Raw genomic sequence first — 22,084 nt, 5'->3', positions numbered from 1 at the left:
TGGCATCGCATCTCCATACAGTCCATTGTGCCAATCATGGCCGCGCGACCTGCATTGGTTGATTTCGCTGTCGCCGCCAGCGACCGCTCTTTCGCGATGGGGACGTAGCGCGCCGGCCCCTGCAGCATACTTACATACTTCGCAGAGCCCCATAATTCGTTTTTGGACCAACATGAATACACATTCCCGCTGCCGATGCGCGGCTCTGCACAAGAAAAAGCCCCTGGTGTACCCATCTCTTCGGCCCTGCAAGCTCGATGCTGTGTCTGGACCATCTTCACATTGGTCACGTGATGAGGCTGGACGTCGTGCGCCACGCCAATGCCATGGCAAGATGCATGCCATTTTAATCTCAAAGTCTGATAGAATTGCTAGGCGCTCATTCTTTGTCTTTCTACACTCTACTTTGGGTGGCCAATGATTTTTGACATGTCCATGGCCATAGGGCGTGGAGCTAGTCATCGAACAGTTTGGTTCATCGACGGGCCTGCGACGAGCCTGCTGAACACCAAAACCATATAAAAATCCCAATTCTCTTCACAAGTGTACCTGTACTTGCACCAAAAAGACAACATCTGGGGGATTGAGAGATGGCCACACAAACTGCGACTGAAGCCCTAGAACTCCAAACATGGACAAAGCCTGACGCGATTCCCTACCCATCAAGGCCTTCTCAAGAAATATCATTTTCCCATACTAGGGAATCTGAAAATGAGTCCTTTACGTCGTCCACGAGATCCACCACTCTGCGTACCTTTTTCACAATCTTCACGCCGTCCTTTGTAGGCTTCATAGCCAGCTTTACCAATGGCATCATCACTGTCGGTCTTCCCATCATAGCACGTTCCATCTCTCTCGAACGCTCTCTTTACCTATGGCCTTCGTCTGTATATGGCTTGACTTCAGGCGCCGCATTGCTCATCGCCGGCTCCATTGCCGATATAGTTGGACCAAGGCCCGTCAAGCTCACCGGAATCGCACTTCTTGGTGTTCTTACACTGGCATGCGGGTTCGCGCAGTCGGGCGCCCAGCTCGTTGTTTTCTGTGCTCTGCAAGGCATTGCGCTGGCGATGCATTTGCCGGCTTCGGTTGCTATCATCACAGAGGCTGTGCCGTCTGGAAGACCGAGAAACTTGGGCTTTGCATGTCTGGGATTCAGTCAGCCGCTAGGGTTCGCCGTTGGCCTGGTCCTCAGTGGCATAATGATTGAGAAGGCTGGATGGCGGTCGGGCTTCTATCTAGCTGGAGGATGTACTCTGGCTGTTGCTGTTGCTGCTTTGTGGACATTACCAAAACTGCCATCCCAGAACAAAGATGGTATGGTCGCTCTGGGCAGAAAGGTAGGCAGGGAGATTGACTGGATTGGCGGTATCATCTCCAGCGGAGGACTGGCGATTCTTGCCTACGTCCTCGCGTGAGTCTCAACATGCTACTGCGCTTCGTTCCCTTTTACTAACGATATTTAGTATCATCAGTGCAGATCTTGCAAGTGTCCGCTCAGCCGAGACAGCCTCTCTCCTTGCCATTAGTGTCGTGCTTCTCGCCGCCTTTCCAGTGTGGATGCACTACCGCGAACGCCGTGGAAAACCAGCTCTGGTCCCAAACAAGCTGTGGAGAAACCTCCCCTTCACCAGCACATGCATCATGGTCGCACTATCTTATGGGGTCATGAACTCGATTGAACTTTTCTCTAGCCTCTAGTAAGTAGTACGTTGCTATTGGTACAACCCCCAGTCACTGATTAAAGCAATAGTTTTCAAGAGATCCAACACGCCTCCACATTGACGACATCCCTCTATCTCCTCCCAAACCTAACCACTGGCGTCCTCATCAACATTCTCGTAGGCCTCTTCATCCACCGCGTTCCCGCCCGCTGGCTGGTCGCTGGCTCAGCTCTCATCTGCGCTCTCTCGCCCCTTCTCATGGCCCTCGTCCCCCCTGCCTGGAGCTACTGGAAACTTGCTTTTTGGGCGCAAATCTTTGCCCCGTTCAGCGCTGATGTGCTCTTCACGGTCGGTCTCATCATTGTCAGCGACAGCTTTCCTGAGAAGACGCAGGCACTGGCTGGAGCTGTGTTCAACACTGTGGCACAGTTTGGGATGAGCCTGGGGATGGGAAGTTGTCAGGTTGTGGCGTTGGGTATTCAGGGCTCTGTCAGTGGGAGTGCATTTGAGGGACAGGATGAGGGAGCCGTGTTGAAGGGCTACAGAGCAAGCTACTGGCTCATGTTTGCGTACATGGTTGTTTGCATGGTGATTGCTGTAGTAGGGCTGAGGAAGGCGGGCAAGGTTGGTCTGAAGAGGGAATAGTACCGTTGTGTCTGGGTACGTTCTTTTTTGATATTTCAATCGAATCGTCGTGGTATCTCATAATAAAATAACGTCGACAAATTGAATATCGGTGTATGTATAGCTTAGAGAGATAGTTGAATGTGTAGATTCCCCGTCAGCCTGGATCTACTGACATCGATCTACTGACACCATGTCATGTATGGTAATGCCACTCCGTTCAGTCAACGTGTATCACCCTTGATAAATAGATGCTCTGCTAAGGCTCGCAGCAAAGCCGAGCTTGGTGAAGCTTCACCGAGTGCCAAGCCTACAAACTATACTGTATGCTCTCCCGCTGCAATCACGGGCATGTCCTTACAATCCTACCATGTAGTCTTTACCCAGGCTAGCCCATTCCAGGTCGACACTATACATCTTCTCCCTGGTACTCCAGAGCCGAAGGGGAAGGTCGCAAGCTCGCGCCGGGTCCGCACCAATTGCATGGCCAGGCCCTTCACAGGCGGCATGCAGCGCGGCCACGCCCAGAGCGGGTGTGCTGTAGTCATTCGTACGTCCGCGGCATAGGCTAACGTGGACGCTTACCCGTTGTGGCAGTTGAGTGAGCGTCTTGGCGTAAATCCCCTGCCGATCACCGTCTGGGCGCATAAGGCTTGAGCTGCCAACAGGCTTATCTCGCAGTGCCATATTAAACACCTGCCAACCGTTTCGAATGCTCCCACTGCTCCCGCATATGGTCGAAACAGCTTCCCAACCAAGGCTGCTGCCCCGCCAGCGGCCAGGGCCAGTTGGGCAGGTGTGAATGGAGGTCACGTCGCTCCACTCAATGGCCTATTGCTGGGGCTCCGCCATGTGGTTATTTCCCAAGGGTATATAGAGAGATGCTCAGACACTGATATTTTCTCTGTCCACGCTTCCCTCCATCTGCATTGCTATCCTCTAGCAGCCATGAAGTTTCTCGGCGTCACCCTGGCCTCGCTGGGCCTTGCCTCCGCCGCCACCGTCGCAAAGCCAGTCGACTACACCAACTGGAAGGTATTCCGTGTCAATGTCGGCTCCAATGCTGCCAAGATCAGCGACATGATGAGCAAGCTTCAACTCGAGCTCTGGAAGGGCAAGCCAGCATCGAGCGAAGTTGTGGACCTGATGGTTCCGCCGTCATCTGTCAAGGACTTTGAAACATCGACAGAGGGTCTCCAGACGAAACTTATGCACGACAACCTTGGCCTCTCTATCGCAAACGAGCAGAGTTTTGATGTATATGCCGGTATAGTTTCCCCCGACCACTATAGCTCATGGGCGGGGCACTAATTGTCTACGTTAGCCGGTCTCGCGCCAAATGCAACTTGGTTTAACGCGTACCATTCCATTGCCGACCACATGCAATGGATTTCAGATCTTGCGGCCGCGTACCCCAACAATGCTGAAGTCATTTCTGCCGGAAAGTCGGTTGAAGGCCGTGACATCAAGGGCATTCACATCTGGGGCAGTGGCGGCAAAGGCTCCAAGAAGGGCGTCGTCTGGCATGGTACCGTTCATGCACGAGAATGGATTACGACAATGGTAATTTGAATGCCTGCACACTTCAACACAGCCATACTGACAGGCCAGGTTGTCGAATACGCAGCCTACCAGCTTCTCACCTCGACGGATGCCACGACCGCCGGGTTCAAAGATGCATATGACTTTTACATTTTCCCCATTGTAAACCCAGATGGCTTTGCCTACACGCAGAGCACCGATCGCATGTGGCGCAAGAACCGGCAGACGACACCCAGTGCCTCGTGCGTAGGCCGCGACATCAACCGTAAGCAGGATTTCCCAATCAATTTACATGCAAACGCAGTAGCACTAACTTCACTCAGGCAACTGGCCTTCGCACTGGGACCAGCGCGACGGCGCATCGACCTCTCCCTGCGCCGACGACTACAAAGGCCCCTCTGCAGGCGACGGCGTCGAAACCAAAGCCCTCAAAGCCCATCTCGACAGCATTGCAGCCGGAAAGGGCATAACGCTCTACATGGACGTGCATTCCTACAGCCAGCTCTGGATGTATCCCTACGGCTACACATGTTCGGGCGCGATCCCCAACTCCGCAAAGTACTCGTCCCTCACGACGGGCGCCATTGCCGCCGTCAAAGCCGTCCACGGCACCACGTTTACCGGCGGCCCCATTTGTAATACCATTTACCAGGTCAGCGGTGACAGCGTCGACTACGCGTTTGAAGTTGCAAAGGCGACGTACAGTATGACGGTCGAGCTGAGGGATACCGGTCGCTATGGGTTTGTGCTGCCCAAGGAGCAGATTCTGCCGAGTGCCGAGGAGATGTGGGCGGGGCTGAGGTACGTGGTGAAGAATATGTAGGGGGTTGGAGTGTGAAGTGCGTGGGAGGGTGTGGTAGTATATGTATATAGGGTATTGCATGGGGTTTGCAGTAAGATGGATATGCATGATCCTTAGATGTCATCCACGCCTGCATTCATTCTCGAATATGTGTCTTGTCTCCACAGAAATCTCTCGCCAGCCAAATAGCCGGCCGTTTCCTGATGCTAAGACAGGTAGTCAAAGACTCCAAGTCTCAAGTGAACCAATCTCCCTCGTTGGCCATATCCCCTATGCCACTTTCTCCGCCTTACTTTCGTATTCCCCCTTTCCATTCCCTTTCCATCCATCCACTCACACAACCCTCAACCCCCCGCGCATGCTCAGAGGCAATAATGACTCTTCCCACCCCTCGCATTCTGAAACCCATGCCCCTTCTCCGGCGTAATCAGGATATCGCCCTGGCAATCGCGGCCGCTAAATGCAGCACAACATTAGCAATCCGCAGCCACCAATCCCCATGCAGCAACAAACACAAAAACACGTAATGATTAGGGAGAGAGAAAGAGGGGAAGTGAGAGACTCACGCAAACACCATACAAAGGCCACACCACTGATTGTTGCACGCAAGATACTTGACGCCTGTGTCGTTGGGATGCGCGTTCGTGCACACGCCGAGAACCATGTCTGAGGGCTTGCCGCTCAGGTCGCTGCATCGTCCGCAGTTGTAGGGTTGCGCACCGGCTTTGGCGCCCGCGAGGGCTGTGTTGGTGGCGGCGCTGAGGAACCACATAGATTTGCTTCTTCACAAAGATAGTGAAAATGCAACGCTCGTGTCCTTCATTTACTCACTAACCACCATATCTCCCTACTATCCTAGCAAGTGACTATCATCCCCACTTATATACATCCATTCACGTCTCTCACCCCATCGCCAGTAAAGGCAAACAGCGATTCCGTCTCCGAACTGCGGAGCCCGGGCTCACCGCCCCGCCCTTGCATTTCGCCTTCACCTCGCTATCAGGATTTGGACAAAGAAAACGCTCGGGTAACATGCATAAAGCTTACTGTCTCTGCTTTCTCTTTGTTCTTCTCCCCCACTGCACTGCACTGCCAACCTACCGACCACTCCACGCTTGGTGGTTTTTAACGTAGCAGTGACGATAGATATACTCGAAACAAACAACAACAGCGACATCAACAGCGAGCATATACAATATGAGTGTGTTACCTCCCCCCCCCCCTCTTCCTCTAAAAGAACGACAGAACGAAGCAGTATCTCTAACACCACAGCACAGCCCTCCTCAACCCCCTCACCACCTTCTTCCCCATCCTCCTCACCATCCTCATCTTCTTCACGCTCGCCTCTGCAGACGTATGTTTCTTAGTGCATATTCCAAGTAGGAAAGGTAGAGCGATATAAGTAAAATTTCAGCTTAATTATTATTATATGCAATACTCATATGATTTATACATACATGTAGAGAAAACAGCACATAACACACCAAGTCCTCGAAGTCTACCAGCACAGCCACAAAACAAAACCCTCGACCTGATTTCCAATAGTCTCGATATCCATTTCCGGCACGGCTATCTAAACAAAAAAGAAAAAGACTACCCACCCCCACCCCCAAGAAAAATCCGAGTATTGACTCGTGAAACCTCATACGAAATCCCGAAAAGATAAGCCACACTCACCATTTCAAGCACAAAGTCACTGCGCATACCTCCGAAAACCCCCCCCCCCGTTTGATAAAAAAGGACATAGGAAAAAGCCCGATTGAAAAGTACATAAGAAAGTCCAATGGAAAGTACATAGGAAAAGCCCCCCACAAAAATACAAAAGAAAAAAACCCCCCTTCACTCAATTCCACAAAGAACCCTCCCCCCCCCTTTCTCCCCACACAAGCCCAAAAGTCAGAATCCCCACCTACCTCCCCCTCCCGTCATACGCTCCCATCCAGGTACAATGCGCCCACGGCCTCCTGACACACCTCTCATACTGCGAGCAATCCTGAATCATTTTCCACAAGCCAATGCTATTGCACTTGTAGACGGCGCCACTGCGGCCATGGGCATCGGCAGCCATGCACTTGAGCTGGCCCTCTTTGCAGCCCTCGGTCGTCAGCGTGTCTGAATCTGATTCTGACGTTGACAAGTCCCGGGGGGAAATGCGGTGTGGAGTCATATCGCTGCCGGAGGAGGAAGAGGAGTCGAGAACCTGCTGCTTTCCGGGCTGCAACATGGGGATGGCGGCGGCGGGGATAGTAGTAGTAGTAGTAGTAGTAGTAGTAGTAGTAGTAGTGGTGGTGGTGCTGCATTTGGTTTCGCCATCTTCTCCGCAAGACACAGATGGAAGCGTGCAAGTGCCGTTTTCACATACGGAATTGGGAGCAGTGCAGCTGTCAAGCAGGTCCCAGGCTAGGTTGTTGCACTTGAAGATGTCGTTGCGGGAGCTGGGACTGGAGCCGCAGACGGTGAGGCCGTTGTTGGAGCGTGTGCAGGCTGGCAGCATGGCCGGGGGCACTGCGGAGCAGAGCGTCGCCAGGATGAGACCGGATAGGGTAATGGTAAGCGTGAGGATCTCCATGGTCGGGTAAGGAATGGCTGGGTAAGATGACGATTGTGGGGAATACAAGTGTGGGTGGGTGGAAGAAGAAAGGGAACAGGACAGAACTCGCAGGTGAGCACGCCTTGTTGTTCGACAAGTCAAAGACAAATTTCGCCCGTTTGTCTCTCAGTCTTGTGTCCAAGTCGCACTCACTTGCTACGCACGTGCACTGTTACCTTTCACCCGTTTTGTGATACCTGGCTAACGCGAGTAGCAGGATCATGGGCTCATCATGAGCTACCGCGACATGTTCGTGTCTTGTAGAGAAGGTGTCACCAACTTATCACAGTCAGACCGTCGGAACGACTTGACATGAATCTTCCCGCTTCTCATACCAAAGTTAGTTTTTTTGGTACATGTGTCAGCATGTCAGCATCCAAAGTTTCCAACCCCTATGTACAATCAAAAAAAAATCTCTGCAGCATCTGTCAAAGAACTGGTGTTGTCTAAGGGAAGGGTATAAATTCATCGCTGTAGTCATTATTCACTGCAGCATCTAGGTAACAAGGATCTAGGAATTGGGGGTACTGTAAGGACAGAACCCATAGCCACTGTCTAATCCAAGCGCGATCCGTCACGCCGAACTTCCGTCATATGACATTGCATTCATCGTAAAAGCATAAGCTGCATTAAGGCGTCCCGTGCAAGCCCTTATTGGGCATTGACGGCGGCAGCGGGGTCTGACTCTTTGTCTTCGATGTCGGCTACTGAGCGCGCCAAATGCTCAGAAGTCTATTCTTCAGCAGTCTTTGCCGAGTCGTCAGGTCCCGCGACACTGACATTGGCAAAGTGTACTTGGCGGTCTGGAGCCTCCGAGATCCTTCTAAGCTCCGTGACGAAGGACTCACCCCACCAAGCACTACCCGTTGTTAGCGAGGTCCCGATAAGGTTGGGCGAGAGGCTTACCTAGTGTATTTTCGGACATATTTTGAGAGTTTCTGGTAGTTCAGGCTACGCTGCTCGTCACCCATTGTGACTGCGTCGTGGATGGCATCTGCCAGCTCCTCGGTGTTCCAGGGGTTGACAATCAGACTGCCGTTCAGACTCTGCGCGGCACCAGTGAATTCGGAGAGAATCATGACACCGTGCCTCTTCTCTTGCGTCGCAATGTACTCGTAAGATACCAAGTTCATACCATCGCGCGTCGAGGAAACAAGACAGACGTCTGAGACTGCGTAGAGTGCAATGAGTTCGTCAAACGAGACAGACTTGTGCATGAAGTGAATCGGCATGAATTCAATCGTGCCGAACTTTCCGTTGATGCGACCAACGAGCTCATTGACAACAGCGCGAAGGTTCTGGTACTCTTCGACGTCTTGCCGTGAAGGAACGGCGACTTGGACAAGCACAACCTTGCCGATCCACTCGGGGTGCTCTGTGAGGAAGACCTCGAGGGCGTGCAGCTTCTGCGGTACACCCTTGATGTAGTCGAGACGGTCGACTCCAACAATGAGCTTGACGCCCTGGAACTTCTTCTCCAGGGCCGCTATCCTCTCCTGCACCTTGGGTTTCTGGAGACCCTCGTCGAACTTTTCGGGGTCGATACCGATGGGGAACGCGCCGACAGTTACGACTTTGCCTTGGAACTCAACGCCGTTTGGTGTCGTAGCCAGACCACTGCCATGCGTTAGTCAAGTACAAAACCGCTCAGGAGAAACGTACAGGATTCGAGAGCAACTGCTCAGGAAATGGCGCGCATAGTCGTACGTGTGGAATCCAATGAGATCGCAGTGGAGGACACCGAGCAGAATCTCGTTACGGACGGGCAGGATTCGGTAGATCTCGGAGCTAGGGAAGGGCGTGTGCAAGAAGAAGCCAATCTTGACATTCTTTTTCGAGTTGCCAAGCTCTTCTCGCAGCATAGACGGCATGAGCATCAGGTGGTAGTCGTGCACCCAGACCATGTCATTGTCTTGTACGTCCTTTGCAACAGCCTTTGCAAACAGACGGTTGGCTTCGGTGTATGCGTCCCAGGCCGACTCGTCGAAGGTGATCTCACCAGGGTGGTAGTGGAAGAGCGGCCACATAATCTCGTCTGGGACTGGTTAGTGCTGGACAGGCTGCAGCTGGGCAGGTTCATCTCACTTGAGAAGCCGTTGTAGTGTCGGTCTGCAAGCTCGTCGTCGAGCATGACGGGCACCGCGTTGTACTTGTCCTTGAGCTGGTCGATCAGGCCCTTGATCTCGTCCTCGGGCACCTCGAGCCCAGGCCAGCCATACCACTGGAAGGTTGTCGTCTTTGAAAGTCCGCTCAAGCCACTGACCAGGCCGCCCGAGGACATGGACATGTCGTACTTGCCCTCATCGGAGCGCTTGATGGTGATGGGCAGACGGTTCGAGACGAGCAGCAGGCGCCCTTCTGAGGCCTCGGGCGTCACGAGCTTGGTGGGTTCGGTAGACATTGCTGCGGTGTTTGCACAGGTGGTGGATGCGAGGGTAGTGGGGGTGGTAGAGGGGAACCAAGGCGCCGAGCTGCTGGCGCCGAAGATTTATTTGCGGTGTTTATTGTCAGGCCAGGTCAGCAGCAGGCGCATGCAGAGGAGGGGGCCCGATGAAAGCTCGCGGGCGCACGAGGGGAAGGTGGGTGTTTTAATCGCGGTGCCAGGGTGACGAAAGAATGATAATAGACCAGGGCCCGCAACGGTGCAGGTGGGCTTCTCGCAGGTTCCGAGCTCACGACTGGTGCGGGCGACGGCGATGGGGCTCGACCAGGCCAGCTGCAGCGCGCGACCAGGGCTAACGTGCGAAGAGGCTAGGATTCAAGGCGCGGCTGGACTGGCGGTATGCAATTTGGGCGTCGACGGGCGAGGGGCGATGGGGAAAGAGAGCGAGCGAGCCTGGCAAAGCCGAATTGCTGTCCTGGCCGGGGCTGGGGGTGACGTCGGTCGTGGAGCTGCGCGGGGCTGTCTTGACTCGATGCCACCGCCCGTCGACAGCACCAGCACACGTCCACATACAGTACTTTGGTCTGCGCAAGTTTCACCTACGCGCCCAGCTCGCCCTCAGCAGCATGCACGCCACAGCTATCTTCTCTGGTCCAAAGCAGCAGTGCAGCCCGAGGGGGAGGGGGCCGCCTGCGTCCCACCGTGTCTTGCAGCACCCCGCCATGCCGCTCGACCCAACTACCCGCGTCACGTGCCCCAGCGGCAAGCTATGCCCCACGCCGTCGCGCCTGACGCGTACCGCTACTGTCACCCATCAACCAGCATCCCCAATACCCACCCGCCAGTCATGTCGGGCTCCGAGAGAGACACGCCCTCTGACGCGCAAATCGCCAGCAAGCTGCGCGACGTGGTCATCGCCATACACAAGTCGGGCAAGACGGACGACCTGACTGTCAAGCGCGTTCGTGCGCGCGCCGAGAAGGAGCTAGGACTCGACGACGGCTTCTTCAAGCGCGACGCCAGCTGGAAGGACAGGTCGCAGAAGACAATTGTAGACGCCGTGGTCGGTAGCAGCAGCCGCAGTAATCGATTCCTTATTTAAGAAAACCCAGGAAAAGTTCTGCAGTGACGAGCCCTCGCCGCAGCCTACCCCGAAGAAGGCTGCGCCCAAGCCCAGAGCAAAGCCGGCTGAGAAAAAGACCAAGGCTACCACCGAGGGCGCTCGTGGCGTAAAGCGCAAAGCTACTGCCCCGACTAAAAAGCCTAAGAAGCGCGCAAAGACCGAGTCCGAAGAGTCGGAAGCAGACCTTTCAGACCCCCCTGCTGAAGTATCCGATGCCGAAAGCGAACCACCAAAGAAACCTGCGCGCCAAGGCAAGAAGGTTGTCGCCGAAGACTCAGATGAGGAGGAGGCGCCCAAACCAGCGCCCAAGCCTGCGTCCAAGCCTAGCGCCCCAGCCGAGGACAAGAGTGAGCCACAGGCAACACCAGCAAAGGCGCCAGATACCGCCGGAGACATATCCGAAAGTGAACTTTCCAGCGTCATAGACGAAGAGCCTGTCAAGAAGAAGAAAAAAGCACCAGCAGCAAAGGGCAAAAAGGAGAAAGCCCCGGCAAAGGCAAAGGCAGCTTCCAAATCCAAAGCCGAAGACGACCCCGACACTGCAGAGGTCAAGCGCCTCCAAGGCTGGTTGGTCAAATGCGGCATCCGCAAAGTCTGGTCGCGCGACCCTGAACTCGCAAAATGCGACACGTCAAAAGAAAAGATTCGCGTCCTCAAAGGCTGGCTCAACGATGTCGGCATGGACGGCAAGTATTCCAACGAAAAGGCTGCCAAGATCAAAGAAAAGCGAGAATTTGAAAAGGATTTGGAGGCCATAAAAGAGGGCGAGTTGGCCTGGGGAAAGACAAACGATGTCACAGCCACTGGACGACCGAGTCGAAGAGCTGCTGCTAGACCCGTGCCCCAACAAAAGATCGTGTTTGAGGATGACAGTGAAGAGGAGGGTGGACCCGATGACGATGACGATGAAGATGACGATGCTGACTCGAGCGACGACGGTGGTGATAAGAATGAAGACAGCACAGGTGAAGACTCGGAGTAATCTTTTATAATTTCACGGACTTTTGACATGGACACCTTCCTCGTCCATAGCGTAATCAGCGGTTATTAGCGTGTCTGGATATTCGATACCCAAAAGTTCAGGAACGTTCGTCAGCAATGCAACGTGCCATGCTAGTTTCTACCAGAAATCCCATGCACTGACCAGGGATAGTTTTAGGACGTGAACAACGGGGCTACATGATGAGCTGCAAGAGCAGGTCCTCCGATTCACTCCACACCAAACTCCTCGTCCTGATTGTCCTCTACAACTTCCAAACGACAAACACATAAACCCTCTTACATTCCTCCGCAGAAACAGCACAACTGCCTCCTTGACCCCCTCCCCCAACCAACCCAGCAAACCCTATCCCCGCAACCCCCCTACCATACCCCTCCGCCTACCACAACCAATGAACCAATACCCATCTCGACTCTCTCACACAGCCATCCCAAGAAAGAAAAAATGCACTCATCATACGATCAGCGTGGACTACCAGGTTCCCTCTTCTCCGGCCAGCCGGCCGGCCCGTTCCGTCCCGCAGCCCCCCGGGCTGCCGCGCAAAACACATGCACAGGCACGTGTACGCTGTAGGAGCTCGAAGTAAGAGTAATGATAATAATAGCGCAGAGTTCCGATATATCCGGGGATTTACTTAGTAGGCATTATTGACTACCGGGGACTAACTACGACGAGCATTACTACCTGCGTGCGTACAGCAAGTGGTGCAGTATAAAGGACATACATACATACATACATACACACGCAAAGCCACAGCCACAACCATATATATCGCAAGTCCCACACCATTATTCCTCGTAAACTCTTGATAGTATATCATCACCGACACAGCCGCGCTGTTTCTTCTACTCTACTCTACTCTACTCTACTCTACTCTACTCTATTCTACTCTAGCTGTATGCAAAATACAAAACAAGTACTACCCCCTTACATTACTATCCCCAGAGGTATGCACCAGGTAAGCGGTGCTGTTGATATCCTCGCCATGCAGTGAATGTTTTGGAAGCGGGGATTCTGCGCGTTGGGAAAGGTGAGGAAAGGAATGGTATTTTATCTGACAGGGAAATGTTGATGTGGAGTGTTTGTGCTTATATGTGCAGGCACAGGGGGGCATGGGGATGATAGTCACAAGATGTGAGTATGCTTGTACCGCGCGGTATAGTACGAAGATGGTGGTGGTGGTGGTGGTGGTGGTGAGTAGTCTATGGGCTTTTTTATCGCTGATGCATTTTGTAACAGGTACTCGGATCACGTATGGCCCCCCCCCCGCCCCATTTAACGATATCATCACTGCAGCAGAATCCAGCATATGGGTCTCAGGGAAAGAAAATGGCATTACATATTCATCTAGACATCGCACTGCTTGCAATCCAAAACAGATGACTCGAAAAAAAAATTCGCTTTTTTTTTCAGTTAGACCTTGGCATCGTCCTGACGGCCCAGAGAGTTGGGATCGACATTTTCAGCCTCGTCGTACGAGACGCCTTCCTCGTCCTTGATCTTGGTGATGTGCGTGACGATCTTTGCGGCAAACGCGTCGCAGCTGATGTTGAGGGCAGTGCGGAAACGGTCGAGGAACCAGTCGATGGCGATGACGACGGCGTACATGCCTGTGATGGGCACGCCGACACTTGTGGCAATCATGACGACGAGAACCAGACTGGAGCTAGGGATGGGTGTTGTGCCGATAGAGGCCAGGGTCGAGAGCAGGATAATGATGATGTAGTTGGCGGCGTTGAGCGTGATGCCCTGGGTAGCGGCGAGGAAGACGACGACAATGGGAAAGTAGATGGCGGTACCGTCCATGTTGATCAAGCAACCGAGGGGAGCGGCGAACTTGGTCACTGTGCAGCGTTAGTGGGTGACGGACAGACAATTTGTCTTGTCAACTGACCTGTGACGGGAATGCCCTGTTTCAGGATGCAACGGATAGTAACGGGCAGGGTTGCAGCACTGGATGCAGTGCCCCAGGCGGTAATCCAGGCAGGACTCATCTTGAACCAGAATGTGTACGGGTTGCTCCTGGTAATAGCAAAGAAGATGATTGGAATGACGATGAACAGATGGATGAACATGCCGCAGAGCGTGCCTCCAATGAGGATACCCAGGTTGGTGCCAATCTCGGAAATGTCAAGGCGGAACAAGTTGGGCATGATGAGGAAGAAGACACCGATTGGCGCGAGGTGGATCAAGACGGTGATGACGCGGAGGACAATGACCTCGACTTCCTCGATGGCCCGGTAGATGGCGCCTCCGGGCTTGATGACGTAGCCGAGGACAATGGCAGTGATGAGCACCGAGAGGAGGGCGTCGGTCGCCAGTGCGTTGACAATGTTGTTGGGGACGAGCGAGTAGAACATGTCTACAACGACATCGTGGATCTCGGTGTCCTTTCTCTCGTCAAAGGACTCCTGGTCGGCCTCGTCGACTTCCAGCGCACTACCCGATACTACGTTGAACAGCTTGCTCCACACGAGGCCGACGAGCAGAGCAGAGTGTGCAACAGCAAGAATAGTGGTGAGGACATAGTATCCGACTGTCCAGCGAGCGAGTTTACCGGCCGCGCCACCTCCTTGGGTCATGTTGCGCAGGCGCTGGACCGCCATGATCATTGCAGTCACAATCATAGGAAGGACTATGTTTGTTAGCACATTGATCTCAATCCGAGTAAACACCATGGCACGTACCAACTGCCCTCAGGGCGCGCAGCCATAGGTTCCCCGGGATTCCCAGAATCGCAATCGCAGCCTCTGGTACTTCGTCGACGGTGGTGGTGACGGCGAGTCCAATGGCAATGGCCAGAAGAGCGGCAAAGATGATTTGCCATACTGAACCCGGCGTCTTGACCCTCTGCCAGAAGGTCTTCTTCTCCTCAACCGCCACCGCTGGCGACGACATGACGTTGTCTGAGGGAGAGCTGTTACCGCTTGCAGTGCGCTCGACCTCGCCCGTTTTAGCCTCGACTTCACCCATCGCAAGCAACCAGTGTGGGAAAGACGGCGAGAAAAATAAAAAAAATTGGACAAGTGTATCTTTCCCCCTTTTTCCGAGCGAGTGGTAAAAGCAACGGTTGAACCTAGAACCCCTCAGGACCGGTCGCATGCTTTTGGGCATATCTTATACAGCTTCCCCGCCCCCGTCGGCTGCTCCGCGCATCATTTCGTGGCAAGGCTACCACTACCAAGAGATAACGATTCTGTTACCAATAGTTGGGGAGGATACGATATTCTGGCACCGCCTCTGCCCTTGGTCCTCACCCGGCCTATCACGCGGGGCCGACTATCGCTGGGAGCGGGCGCTGATTCGCCGGGCGCGCGTCTGTGGCTCGGGAGGATGTTCAAGAATATTGCGAGCAGGCTGTTCTCAGCGCCCGGGCATGGCGAAAAAAGCCTTGGGCCTGTTGGCGATGTTGGCGACTACGGCGAGCTGGAAAGGTTGCAGACGACGCTGCGTGCCGACTGCCGGCTAGGCCAACCAGGCTCGGCAGCACGGCATCCTGTGCCAAGGGCTCATATCGCCGTCCCTGCTCGAGGAGACGGCTGCGGTTGGGTCGAGCATGGGCAAGAAAAAGCTGTGGGGGACGACAACCCCAGGGCGTGTGGAGGAGCGCAAAGTCTTGGTCGTCTGTTGCATGTCGGGCGAAGCTTGGCTGGCGGCGCGAACGCCTTGGCAATGGCGGCCACCCGCGTAGGCTAAGATGAAGGCTGTGATAACGTTGCACGGGAAAGGGTCGGCTTAACTACACGCTGAGGTCACGAGCCGTGGCAACACCTGGCTTCCTGCCTTGCCAAGTCAGCCTCGAGGCGTCGTGAAGGCACGCCCTAAGTATACACATGACCTGCTCGAATAAGCAAGCTGCCGATTTTCCTTTTCCAGCCATGACTGTTGGGGACCAACAACTATCGGCAAACGGTAGGGATTTCGAGTCTTCCTGGCCGGTGGCATCGAGGCAGTCGGGCCATAGATACGCCTGCATGCCGTCTAGGGTTGGCCGGCAGTAGGTGTAACCCAGGTTCCAGGTACGCCAGGCGTCAAGCAACCGCCGTACATGTTTCCCGCCTCGTGGGCTCGACTGGTCGGAATCCCCGTCCATTATCAGGTGCCAAGGGCCTGTGACCGCAGTATTGGGACTAACGCTTCACGAGGGCGGCCCGATGCACGCATAGACCCAAGGCTGTGCGTCGTGGACAGCTTCGAGGCAGATTCCAGAAACTTGGCTGCTCATCTGCCTTATCAATGCGCCTGATACTCTGACCGGTTCAGGCCTTGTGCTTCGCCACTATCAGAGACGGGTAAGCGTGTGGGCCGACGGTCTCAGAGACATATATCTAGGCATACGAGCCAGTGTCTTGCAACATACAATCAGCATCACTGCCAGACTCCACACTGACGTCGAAATTGCGCCTGTTGTCTTCTAGAAAAACCGCCTAGATGGATAGGGCTGATGCTGCTCCAAAGCATCCGCTTTTGCTGGGCCAGAATCCACTTGTCAAACGCTCGGCCGTGTCATACTTGCATCCGCTACTGAGCTTGATGTCAAAATTTTCCGGGTTAAAGGAATGCATTAGTAACATGGCCTTTACCTATTCAGGTCACTCTTTCCAGGCTCGCAGGTTTCTGGGAGATTTTTGCTTTGCCTCTTGTCAATATATATTGCTGCGCGAAACTGGCATTGCCTCGATCAGCGAGACACTACTCCTAGACAACAAATGTGGCCCAGTGAAAGTGATGGGTTTTATTTATTTATCTTATGAGTGGCTTCGAATTACTGACACAGCGGCTTTCACGAAGTAGTGTAAAGAGGATTGGTAGTTGAAAAGGCTGTGTCGAGATCCAACGGCACCAGCATGTCGTGCTGAACATCATCGCAATCGCTAAGTTATGGATTCCTGCAATAATCGACATGCCTGCCTTTGGCAGACACGAGAGATCTACCAGTCGAAACCTATATTATTGAAGAGTTGCTGATTCTTGTTTTGGTCCGCAGTACTCTGACTATTATCACCCTCATCGTATTATGTCAGCTAGAAGGATATGGACTCAGAGGAGAGACGACTCTCACAGCGACTTAGTGACATTGCTGAGCTACATTACTCTAATCAATACTTATCCAATAGCTTAATAGCATAAGGCTGTGCACTTATATAATTGCACTGTTGTCATCGACCATTCGCTAGTCTACACGCTTCAACCTCGCACGACACATCCTTGTCGATCATCGCATACAGTGTTGTAGTTGAATGTACAAAGCCAATCAAAGCACATAATCGTACTACAACGTCCTTTCTCTCCCAAAACCAACGGAAAGTGAATCGCTGACTTCCAACTCTCACCGTGGTGCAAAAAAAGCCAACAATAGGTGGTTGGCCTTGGCAGCACGGAAGCCGGATCACACTTCTTGATCCGATCCGACACAACACAGCGACATAAAAAGGCGACCTGAAGACCACCACAGCAGCAACAACAACAATCCATATCATCTACTTCCCATACCAAATCCAATCTCACACGTATCCCTCAAGCAATTCTCTCTTTTTTTTTTGAAAAAAAAAACCCCCCCTTCCAAAAAATGCCTCAGTTCAAAGTAGCAGTCTACCTCTACCCACAAGCCGACGTCCTGGACTTCTCAGGCCCAACAGAAATCTACAGCCACACACACGACTTGGATGAGAACAGCGCGACCCCCTTCATCGTGAGCTCTTTTGCCCACAGCAACGCCGTGGCATCGGGCTCACCCGCACTAGTATACCAGCCCAGCATGAGCTTTAGCGCCATGGCCGCGCAAATCACCGACTACGACATCCTCGTGATCCCGGGTGGACTCGACTCCACGGTGCTGAACTTGATCGCAAGCGACGAGGGAAAGCAGCTGCTGAAGTTGATCAAGACATTTGCGGCGAGCAAGCCGCGGCCCGAGACGGGGATGAGGTTCCTACAGTCCGTATGCACGGGTGCGCTGCTCCTCGCGGCATCGGGTGTGCTTGCCGGTCGCACCATTACCACGCACCATCTTTCGCTTGGGCTGCTTGCGAAACTCGCGGATGAGGCGGCGGGCGGCCATGCAAACGTCACTGTTGTCCGCCGGCGCTATGTGGATGCTGGTGCGACTGAGGCGGGGGTTCGCATTGTGAATGCCGCAGGCGTCTCGTCGGGCATCGATGCTACGCTGTATATTGTGGGCGAGACGTGTGGAAAGGATAAAGCGCGTTTTGTGGCTGAGATGGCCGAGTTTGAGATGAGGGATGCCGCGTGGGGATGTTGATTTGCATATGGATTGGTGTGCTACGGTGGTGTGGAAGACTTTATCTATGTGATACTGATAGGAAGAACTCGAGATGATTGTGATACTTGGATCGTTGGTTGATGAATGCTTTATTCAAGCCAGTGACGTGCTGTTGTACTATGTGAGATGGAATAAACGCACGAACCTGTCCGTACCAACATTCTCTCTTTTTTTTCTATCGAGCTTGAACTTGCTTTGATAGTCTATTGAACTTACTCCCTGCATGAATCCCGCTCTACACTTTCCCCTAGAAGCGAATACAAGCGCTGTTCTCCTACCGCCTCCATACATCAAGGACCTGCCACTTACTGTACTTGCAACCACACATCACAAGTCAGTCCAGCTCCACAATACATCTCTGCACGATCTAAAACATCCTAATATATCCCCCACCTCTCCACATACCCAGCATGCCCCCCAACCACCCATCCCGTGCGAACCAACAAATATCGAGAAATGGGGGGGGGGCGTTCGCACCACGAACAATGGTTCATCCCGCGTTACCGTGGAGATAGCATTACGTGATCAACACCAGGGTACATGGTTTGTCCGGCGATCCAAACCGTTGCTTTTTCTTCTCTCTTCTCTCTTTTGGAATCCTGCCCACGTTCCTAGCCTGCTGGGCGTGACACGCACCCACACTGATATGGGAGCCAAGATAATGATCAGCAGTGACGTATGCACGTGTTCGCCGCAAGGATTGTCTAGTTACCCCAGGAACTAAAGTTAGAGTAAAGTAGGGTTCATCTCCAGATTTCGCATGCATTTAGTGGAGGGGGTGGAGGAACGCCATACCCACAGTTATGTATAAAAGACCCACTTTCCCACACCTCATGGATAGTTTTGCGCGCCAGAATAGGGGAGGGGGAGAACGGGTAAAGTAAAGTCACAAACGAACAAAACCGCGAGAAATATGCTTCTGAGGCGATGTGTAAGAGAAGTGTTTATCTGATTGAGCGACATGCGGCTACGAGGGGCGTCATACCATGTATTGATGCATGCTGGTGGTGAGTTTCCCAGTGCATTCACCAACTTGTTGCCTAGGCCCTCCCCTCCGAGTCTCGGACGTTGACGCAAACGCACAGCAAATGCAGCAGCAGTATTCACACCGAAAGTCCAGGCTACAAGGCTGGAGCGCACAGTCACTGCGATTCACAGCAGCGCGGCCATGGCGTGGTGAGTCCGCAGCCCTTCAACGCTCTCTCCCCCGAGTTCCAGGGACGACAAAGGAGGCAACAAAGAACACCGCCATTCACACTCGCCTTCTCTCAGAAACCATTAGACTCACCTGGATATAGTAGAAACACGCCGTTTCCAGCTCTGACCGACACTTGTCACAACTTCCTGCGCACTCGGCAGCCCACTTGCGCACAACAACAGCAACAGCAACAATGCCATTTAACCTGTGCTCATTCCCCAAACGGCGCGACTCACGCATACTACCGGATCCGGAGAACCCGTCCGCGCGATTTCCCAAAGCGCACCGATTCGACCGGCAGCTGCAAAAGGGATCGCAGGGGTTCATCGAGCAGTGGACACACGTGGCTTCGGATACCGTGGTCGCTGTAAAAGTGATTATTGGCAGCAAGCAAAAGAAGCCGGCGGAAGTCCAGATATTGCAAGAACTGCCTGCACACAAGTCCATTATTAGGTGTCTGGGCTTCTACGAGAAGCAACCTTCGCCAGATAAGGTATCGATCCTATTTGAATACTGTCCGCATGGCGACCTCTTCATGGTGCGGGTGCTCAGCGTCGAGAAGAATGTATTTGTCTTCTCAGAAGCCTTCATGTGGTCGGTTTACCGCCAGTTGGCAGGCGCCCTTGCCTTCCTGCACGACGGTATCGACGAGCAGCATCCCACGGGCCGCGACAAGTGGCGCACCGTTGCGCACCGGGACATCAAATTCGAAAACATACTGGTCAAGAGCCTGGGCGCAAAAGACGACTGGTCCGACATTGACTTGAAACTGGGCGACTTCGGCATGGCGGGCTACCACGATCCTGCGAACCCAAATCCCCACGGTTACATTGCTACCACGCACTACTGGCCGCCTGAGGTGAAATGGGAGACCAAGTATTTGACGCCCGCAAGCGATATCTGGGGCATCGCCGCCATCATGCACGAGCTAGCGCACAACTTCGGGCCGCTGGTGAGTCCAGACGTCACGCAGGCGCGCTGGTTCCTGCACAACAAACACGCGCCCTACTCTGAGAGCTGGCCCGAGACGCTCAGAAAGAGTTACTGGGCCTCCCAGACCCCAAGGCGAGTCGTCCCTATCAACCTCGAGGTGGACGCTGTTGTCCCAAGTCTCTCGGACCCCGATCTCGGATACGACAGGCAGGCGATTGCGTTGCGCAAGTGCCGGCCGAGCCCGCGGTACTCGGACACGCTAAACGAGTGTATGATGGCCGGGCTGGCAATGTCGGTGAAGGAGCGTGTTGGTGCGGAGGAGCTGCTGCGACTGATCGAAGGGGGGTATTCAGACTTTCTGTTTCAAAACTTGAGTCTGGAGCATGAGCAGGAGACGGTGCTGCAGGATGTAGAGAGTGGTGGTGCTGAGGAGCTAGGCTGGTAGTTGCATGTGCTGACAGAAGAACAAGCCGGAGCCTTATCTCATATAATCCAGTATGGAGCAACGGATAGCTGATGGCTGGTTGGCGGAACGATACTTATCCCGGACCCTCTTTGTCCCAGGCAAAACAGTACAAGTATGTATTTGATGGGCACCCATGCTCCACGAGCCGCTCCCGTTGTCCTTCTTGTCAAGGGATCTCATTGCACCACTGCAGGCCGGCTGTTTCGCCATCCTTATTGCTTTTTCTCCCGTTCGTTTGCCGCAACACTCGACTCCATCTCTTCCTCGCGCTGCCCGTATCCATCCACCCCAACAGCCAAGCAACCACAGTCGACACCCAAATACGAAGGCAGTAATATGCAGGTTGGGATTACGACGCTTGTCTTTCCCATCATCTTGTCGATCGAGAGTAAGTACAGTTTCTCTCGGCTGTTCTGCGTCTGTGATGCGGCCCCACCCTGTACTGGGCGCCTTCATTTCCGCTGAGCTCCGAGCTTATCGTTGGGCGGAGTCTGTCCGTGTCTACACTTACCGCCGGCATGGCATTCAAGATCGACACCACTAAGAGACAACTTGGAAACGACCTGCCAACAACCTCGCTCGTACTCGTGTCGCAATTAGATGCATGACAGTCCATCGGTGTGCTTGTCCGGGTTAACAAGCAACTCAGGAAGGAAAACATGTACGGTCAGCCCCAGTTCTCGTAAGGGGGGCTGAGCTCAGCTGGAAAGTAAACGTTCCGCAACGGCTCGCTCACAGCCCGCCCCAGCGGCAGAGTATCTGCTAAGGTTGGGCAATGGCCACCGCTGACAGCTGCTACTGCGCACGACGCCCTGTGTTTGGGCTGATGTCAAGGATATCAACAGAACGACGTACCAGGATTACGCGTAGCTGTCGTTGCGCTTGCGGCTCACGACCAACCAACAGTCATGGCCAAGCGACAGTCATGGGTGTTAGTGCCCGTTGTATACGCAATGCCAACGGTTTTCTACCTACGCTGAGTTCCAACCAACGGCCTTTTCCCACCCACGCTTCCAGCACATGGAATTGAGTAATCGCGATATCTGGGCTTGGTCGTAACGTGTTTTATCAGTAAGCGGCCCACATCAGTAAGTGGCCCACCCCACCAAACCTGACGCGACGCTCTACTCAATTGCTCTACAGCAACTTAATAAAATTAGATTAAATTAAAAGATATTATTCTTTATCTAGCTTTACATGAAGTCCGAGTATGTCCTTGAACGTGGCACTTCGTGCACGTTGGCGGCGCGCGCTGACGTCGCTCGCCAGTCTGGTTCTGGTCACCCCCCATTACTACCCTTTCTGCCTCTGCAATGATCTGCTGAGCCTGTTGGACCTGGAGCACCCCACCAGAAGCGATATATTGACGCTGCCGCTCTTGCTTTTGTCGTTGGCGCTGGTTTTCTTTACGTAGCTTCTTAATTTCCTCTGTAAGTATTGTTACTGTTTGCATTGCAAGCTGAGCGCTTTTAGCAA

The 22,084-nt window shown here is 53.6% G+C and overlaps 9 protein-coding genes across 9 annotated transcripts; 6 read left to right on the top strand and 3 right to left on the bottom strand.

Annotated features, from left to right (window-relative positions):
- Positions 1-590: 590 nt before the first annotated feature.
- On the top strand, positions 591-2,309 carry SETTUDRAFT_155861 (uncharacterized protein; the record flags this gene model as incomplete). Its single annotated transcript, XM_008030872.1, has 4 exons — positions 591-715; positions 737-1,414; positions 1,467-1,700; positions 1,754-2,309. 4 exons carry the CDS (start codon positions 591-593, stop codon positions 2,307-2,309), a joined length of 1,593 nt encoding a protein of 530 aa, XP_008029063.1.
- Positions 2,310-2,486: 177 nt separating this feature from the next.
- On the top strand, positions 2,487-2,855 carry SETTUDRAFT_33615 (uncharacterized protein; the record flags this gene model as incomplete). The annotated part of the gene is made up of 1 exon (XM_008030620.1): positions 2,487-2,855. One exon carries the CDS (start codon positions 2,487-2,489, stop codon positions 2,853-2,855), a length of 369 nt encoding a protein of 122 aa, XP_008028811.1.
- Positions 2,856-3,236: 381 nt separating this feature from the next.
- Positions 3,237-4,653, top strand: SETTUDRAFT_155860 (uncharacterized protein; the record flags this gene model as incomplete). Its single annotated transcript, XM_008030871.1, has 4 exons — positions 3,237-3,555; positions 3,613-3,851; positions 3,900-4,095; positions 4,154-4,653. The coding sequence occupies 4 exons, from the start codon at positions 3,237-3,239 to the stop codon at positions 4,651-4,653; spliced, it is 1,254 nt and encodes a 417-aa protein (XP_008029062.1).
- A 541-nt stretch (positions 4,654-5,194) lies between these two features.
- SETTUDRAFT_22015 (uncharacterized protein) lies at positions 5,195-7,201 on the bottom strand (the record flags this gene model as incomplete). Its single annotated transcript, XM_008030540.1, has 2 exons — positions 5,195-5,390; positions 6,606-7,201. 2 exons carry the CDS (start codon positions 7,199-7,201, stop codon positions 5,195-5,197), a joined length of 792 nt encoding a protein of 263 aa, XP_008028731.1.
- Positions 7,202-7,672: 471 nt separating this feature from the next.
- Positions 7,673-9,763, bottom strand: SETTUDRAFT_164742 (glycosyltransferase family 20 protein). The gene is made up of 4 exons (XM_008030870.1): positions 9,308-9,763; positions 8,885-9,257; positions 8,129-8,839; positions 7,673-8,081 (listed from the first exon to the last, which is right to left on the bottom strand). The coding sequence occupies exons 1-4, from the start codon at positions 9,621-9,623 to the stop codon at positions 7,955-7,957; spliced, it is 1,527 nt and encodes a 508-aa protein (XP_008029061.1). The 5' UTR covers positions 9,624-9,763; the 3' UTR covers positions 7,673-7,954.
- Positions 9,764-10,452: 689 nt separating this feature from the next.
- SETTUDRAFT_164740 (uncharacterized protein) lies at positions 10,453-11,782 on the top strand (the record flags this gene model as incomplete). Its single annotated transcript, XM_008030869.1, has 2 exons — positions 10,453-10,668; positions 10,718-11,782. The coding sequence occupies 2 exons, from the start codon at positions 10,453-10,455 to the stop codon at positions 11,708-11,710; spliced, it is 1,209 nt and encodes a 402-aa protein (XP_008029060.1). The 3' UTR covers positions 11,711-11,782.
- A 1,269-nt stretch (positions 11,783-13,051) lies between these two features.
- Positions 13,052-14,755, bottom strand: SETTUDRAFT_119998 (uncharacterized protein). Its single transcript, XM_008030868.1, has 3 exons — positions 14,416-14,755; positions 13,623-14,363; positions 13,052-13,572 (listed from the first exon to the last, which is right to left on the bottom strand). Exons 1-3 carry the CDS (start codon positions 14,699-14,701, stop codon positions 13,142-13,144), a joined length of 1,458 nt encoding a protein of 485 aa, XP_008029059.1. The 5' UTR covers positions 14,702-14,755; the 3' UTR covers positions 13,052-13,141.
- A 2,542-nt stretch (positions 14,756-17,297) lies between these two features.
- SETTUDRAFT_94818 (uncharacterized protein) lies at positions 17,298-17,990 on the top strand (the record flags this gene model as incomplete). The annotated part of the gene is made up of 1 exon (XM_008030867.1): positions 17,298-17,990. One exon carries the CDS (start codon positions 17,298-17,300, stop codon positions 17,988-17,990), a length of 693 nt encoding a protein of 230 aa, XP_008029058.1.
- Positions 17,991-19,358: 1,368 nt separating this feature from the next.
- Positions 19,359-20,587, top strand: SETTUDRAFT_180507 (uncharacterized protein; the record flags this gene model as incomplete). Its single annotated transcript, XM_008030866.1, has 1 exon — positions 19,359-20,587. Exon 1 carries the CDS (start codon positions 19,403-19,405, stop codon positions 20,585-20,587), a length of 1,185 nt encoding a protein of 394 aa, XP_008029057.1. The 5' UTR covers positions 19,359-19,402.
- Positions 20,588-22,084: the final 1,497 nt, after the last annotated feature.

This window comes from Exserohilum turcica, assembly GCF_000359705.1.
Source record: "Exserohilum turcica Et28A unplaced genomic scaffold SETTUscaffold_5, whole genome shotgun sequence".
NCBI lineage: Eukaryota > Fungi > Ascomycota > Dothideomycetes > Pleosporales > Pleosporaceae > Exserohilum > Exserohilum turcicum.
This window is presented reverse-complemented; position numbering and strand designations above follow the sequence as displayed.

Bases quoted from the DNA above. Each gene is read 5' to 3' on its own strand.
- SETTUDRAFT_119998 (XM_008030868.1), bottom strand. From the start codon at position 14,701: ATGGGTGAAGTCGAGGCTAAAACGGGCGAGGTCGAGCGCACTGCAAGC. The intron at 14,364-14,415 runs GTACGTGCCATG...TAACAAACATAG, and splicing joins GCGCGCCCTGAGGGCAGTTG to TCCTTCCTATGATTGTGACT. The intron at 13,573-13,622 runs GTCAGTTGACAA...AACGCTGCACAG, and splicing joins ACAGGGCATTCCCGTCACAG to TGACCAAGTTCGCCGCTCCC.
- SETTUDRAFT_164742 (XM_008030870.1), bottom strand. From the start codon at position 9,623: ATGTCTACCGAACCCACCAAGCTCGTGACGCCCGAGGCCTCAGAAGGG. The intron at 9,258-9,307 runs GTGAGATGAACC...AACCAGTCCCAG, and splicing joins ACACTACAACGGCTTCTCAA to ACGAGATTATGTGGCCGCTC. The intron at 8,082-8,128 runs GTAAGCCTCTCG...AACAACGGGTAG, and splicing joins TATGTCCGAAAATACACTAG to TGCTTGGTGGGGTGAGTCCT.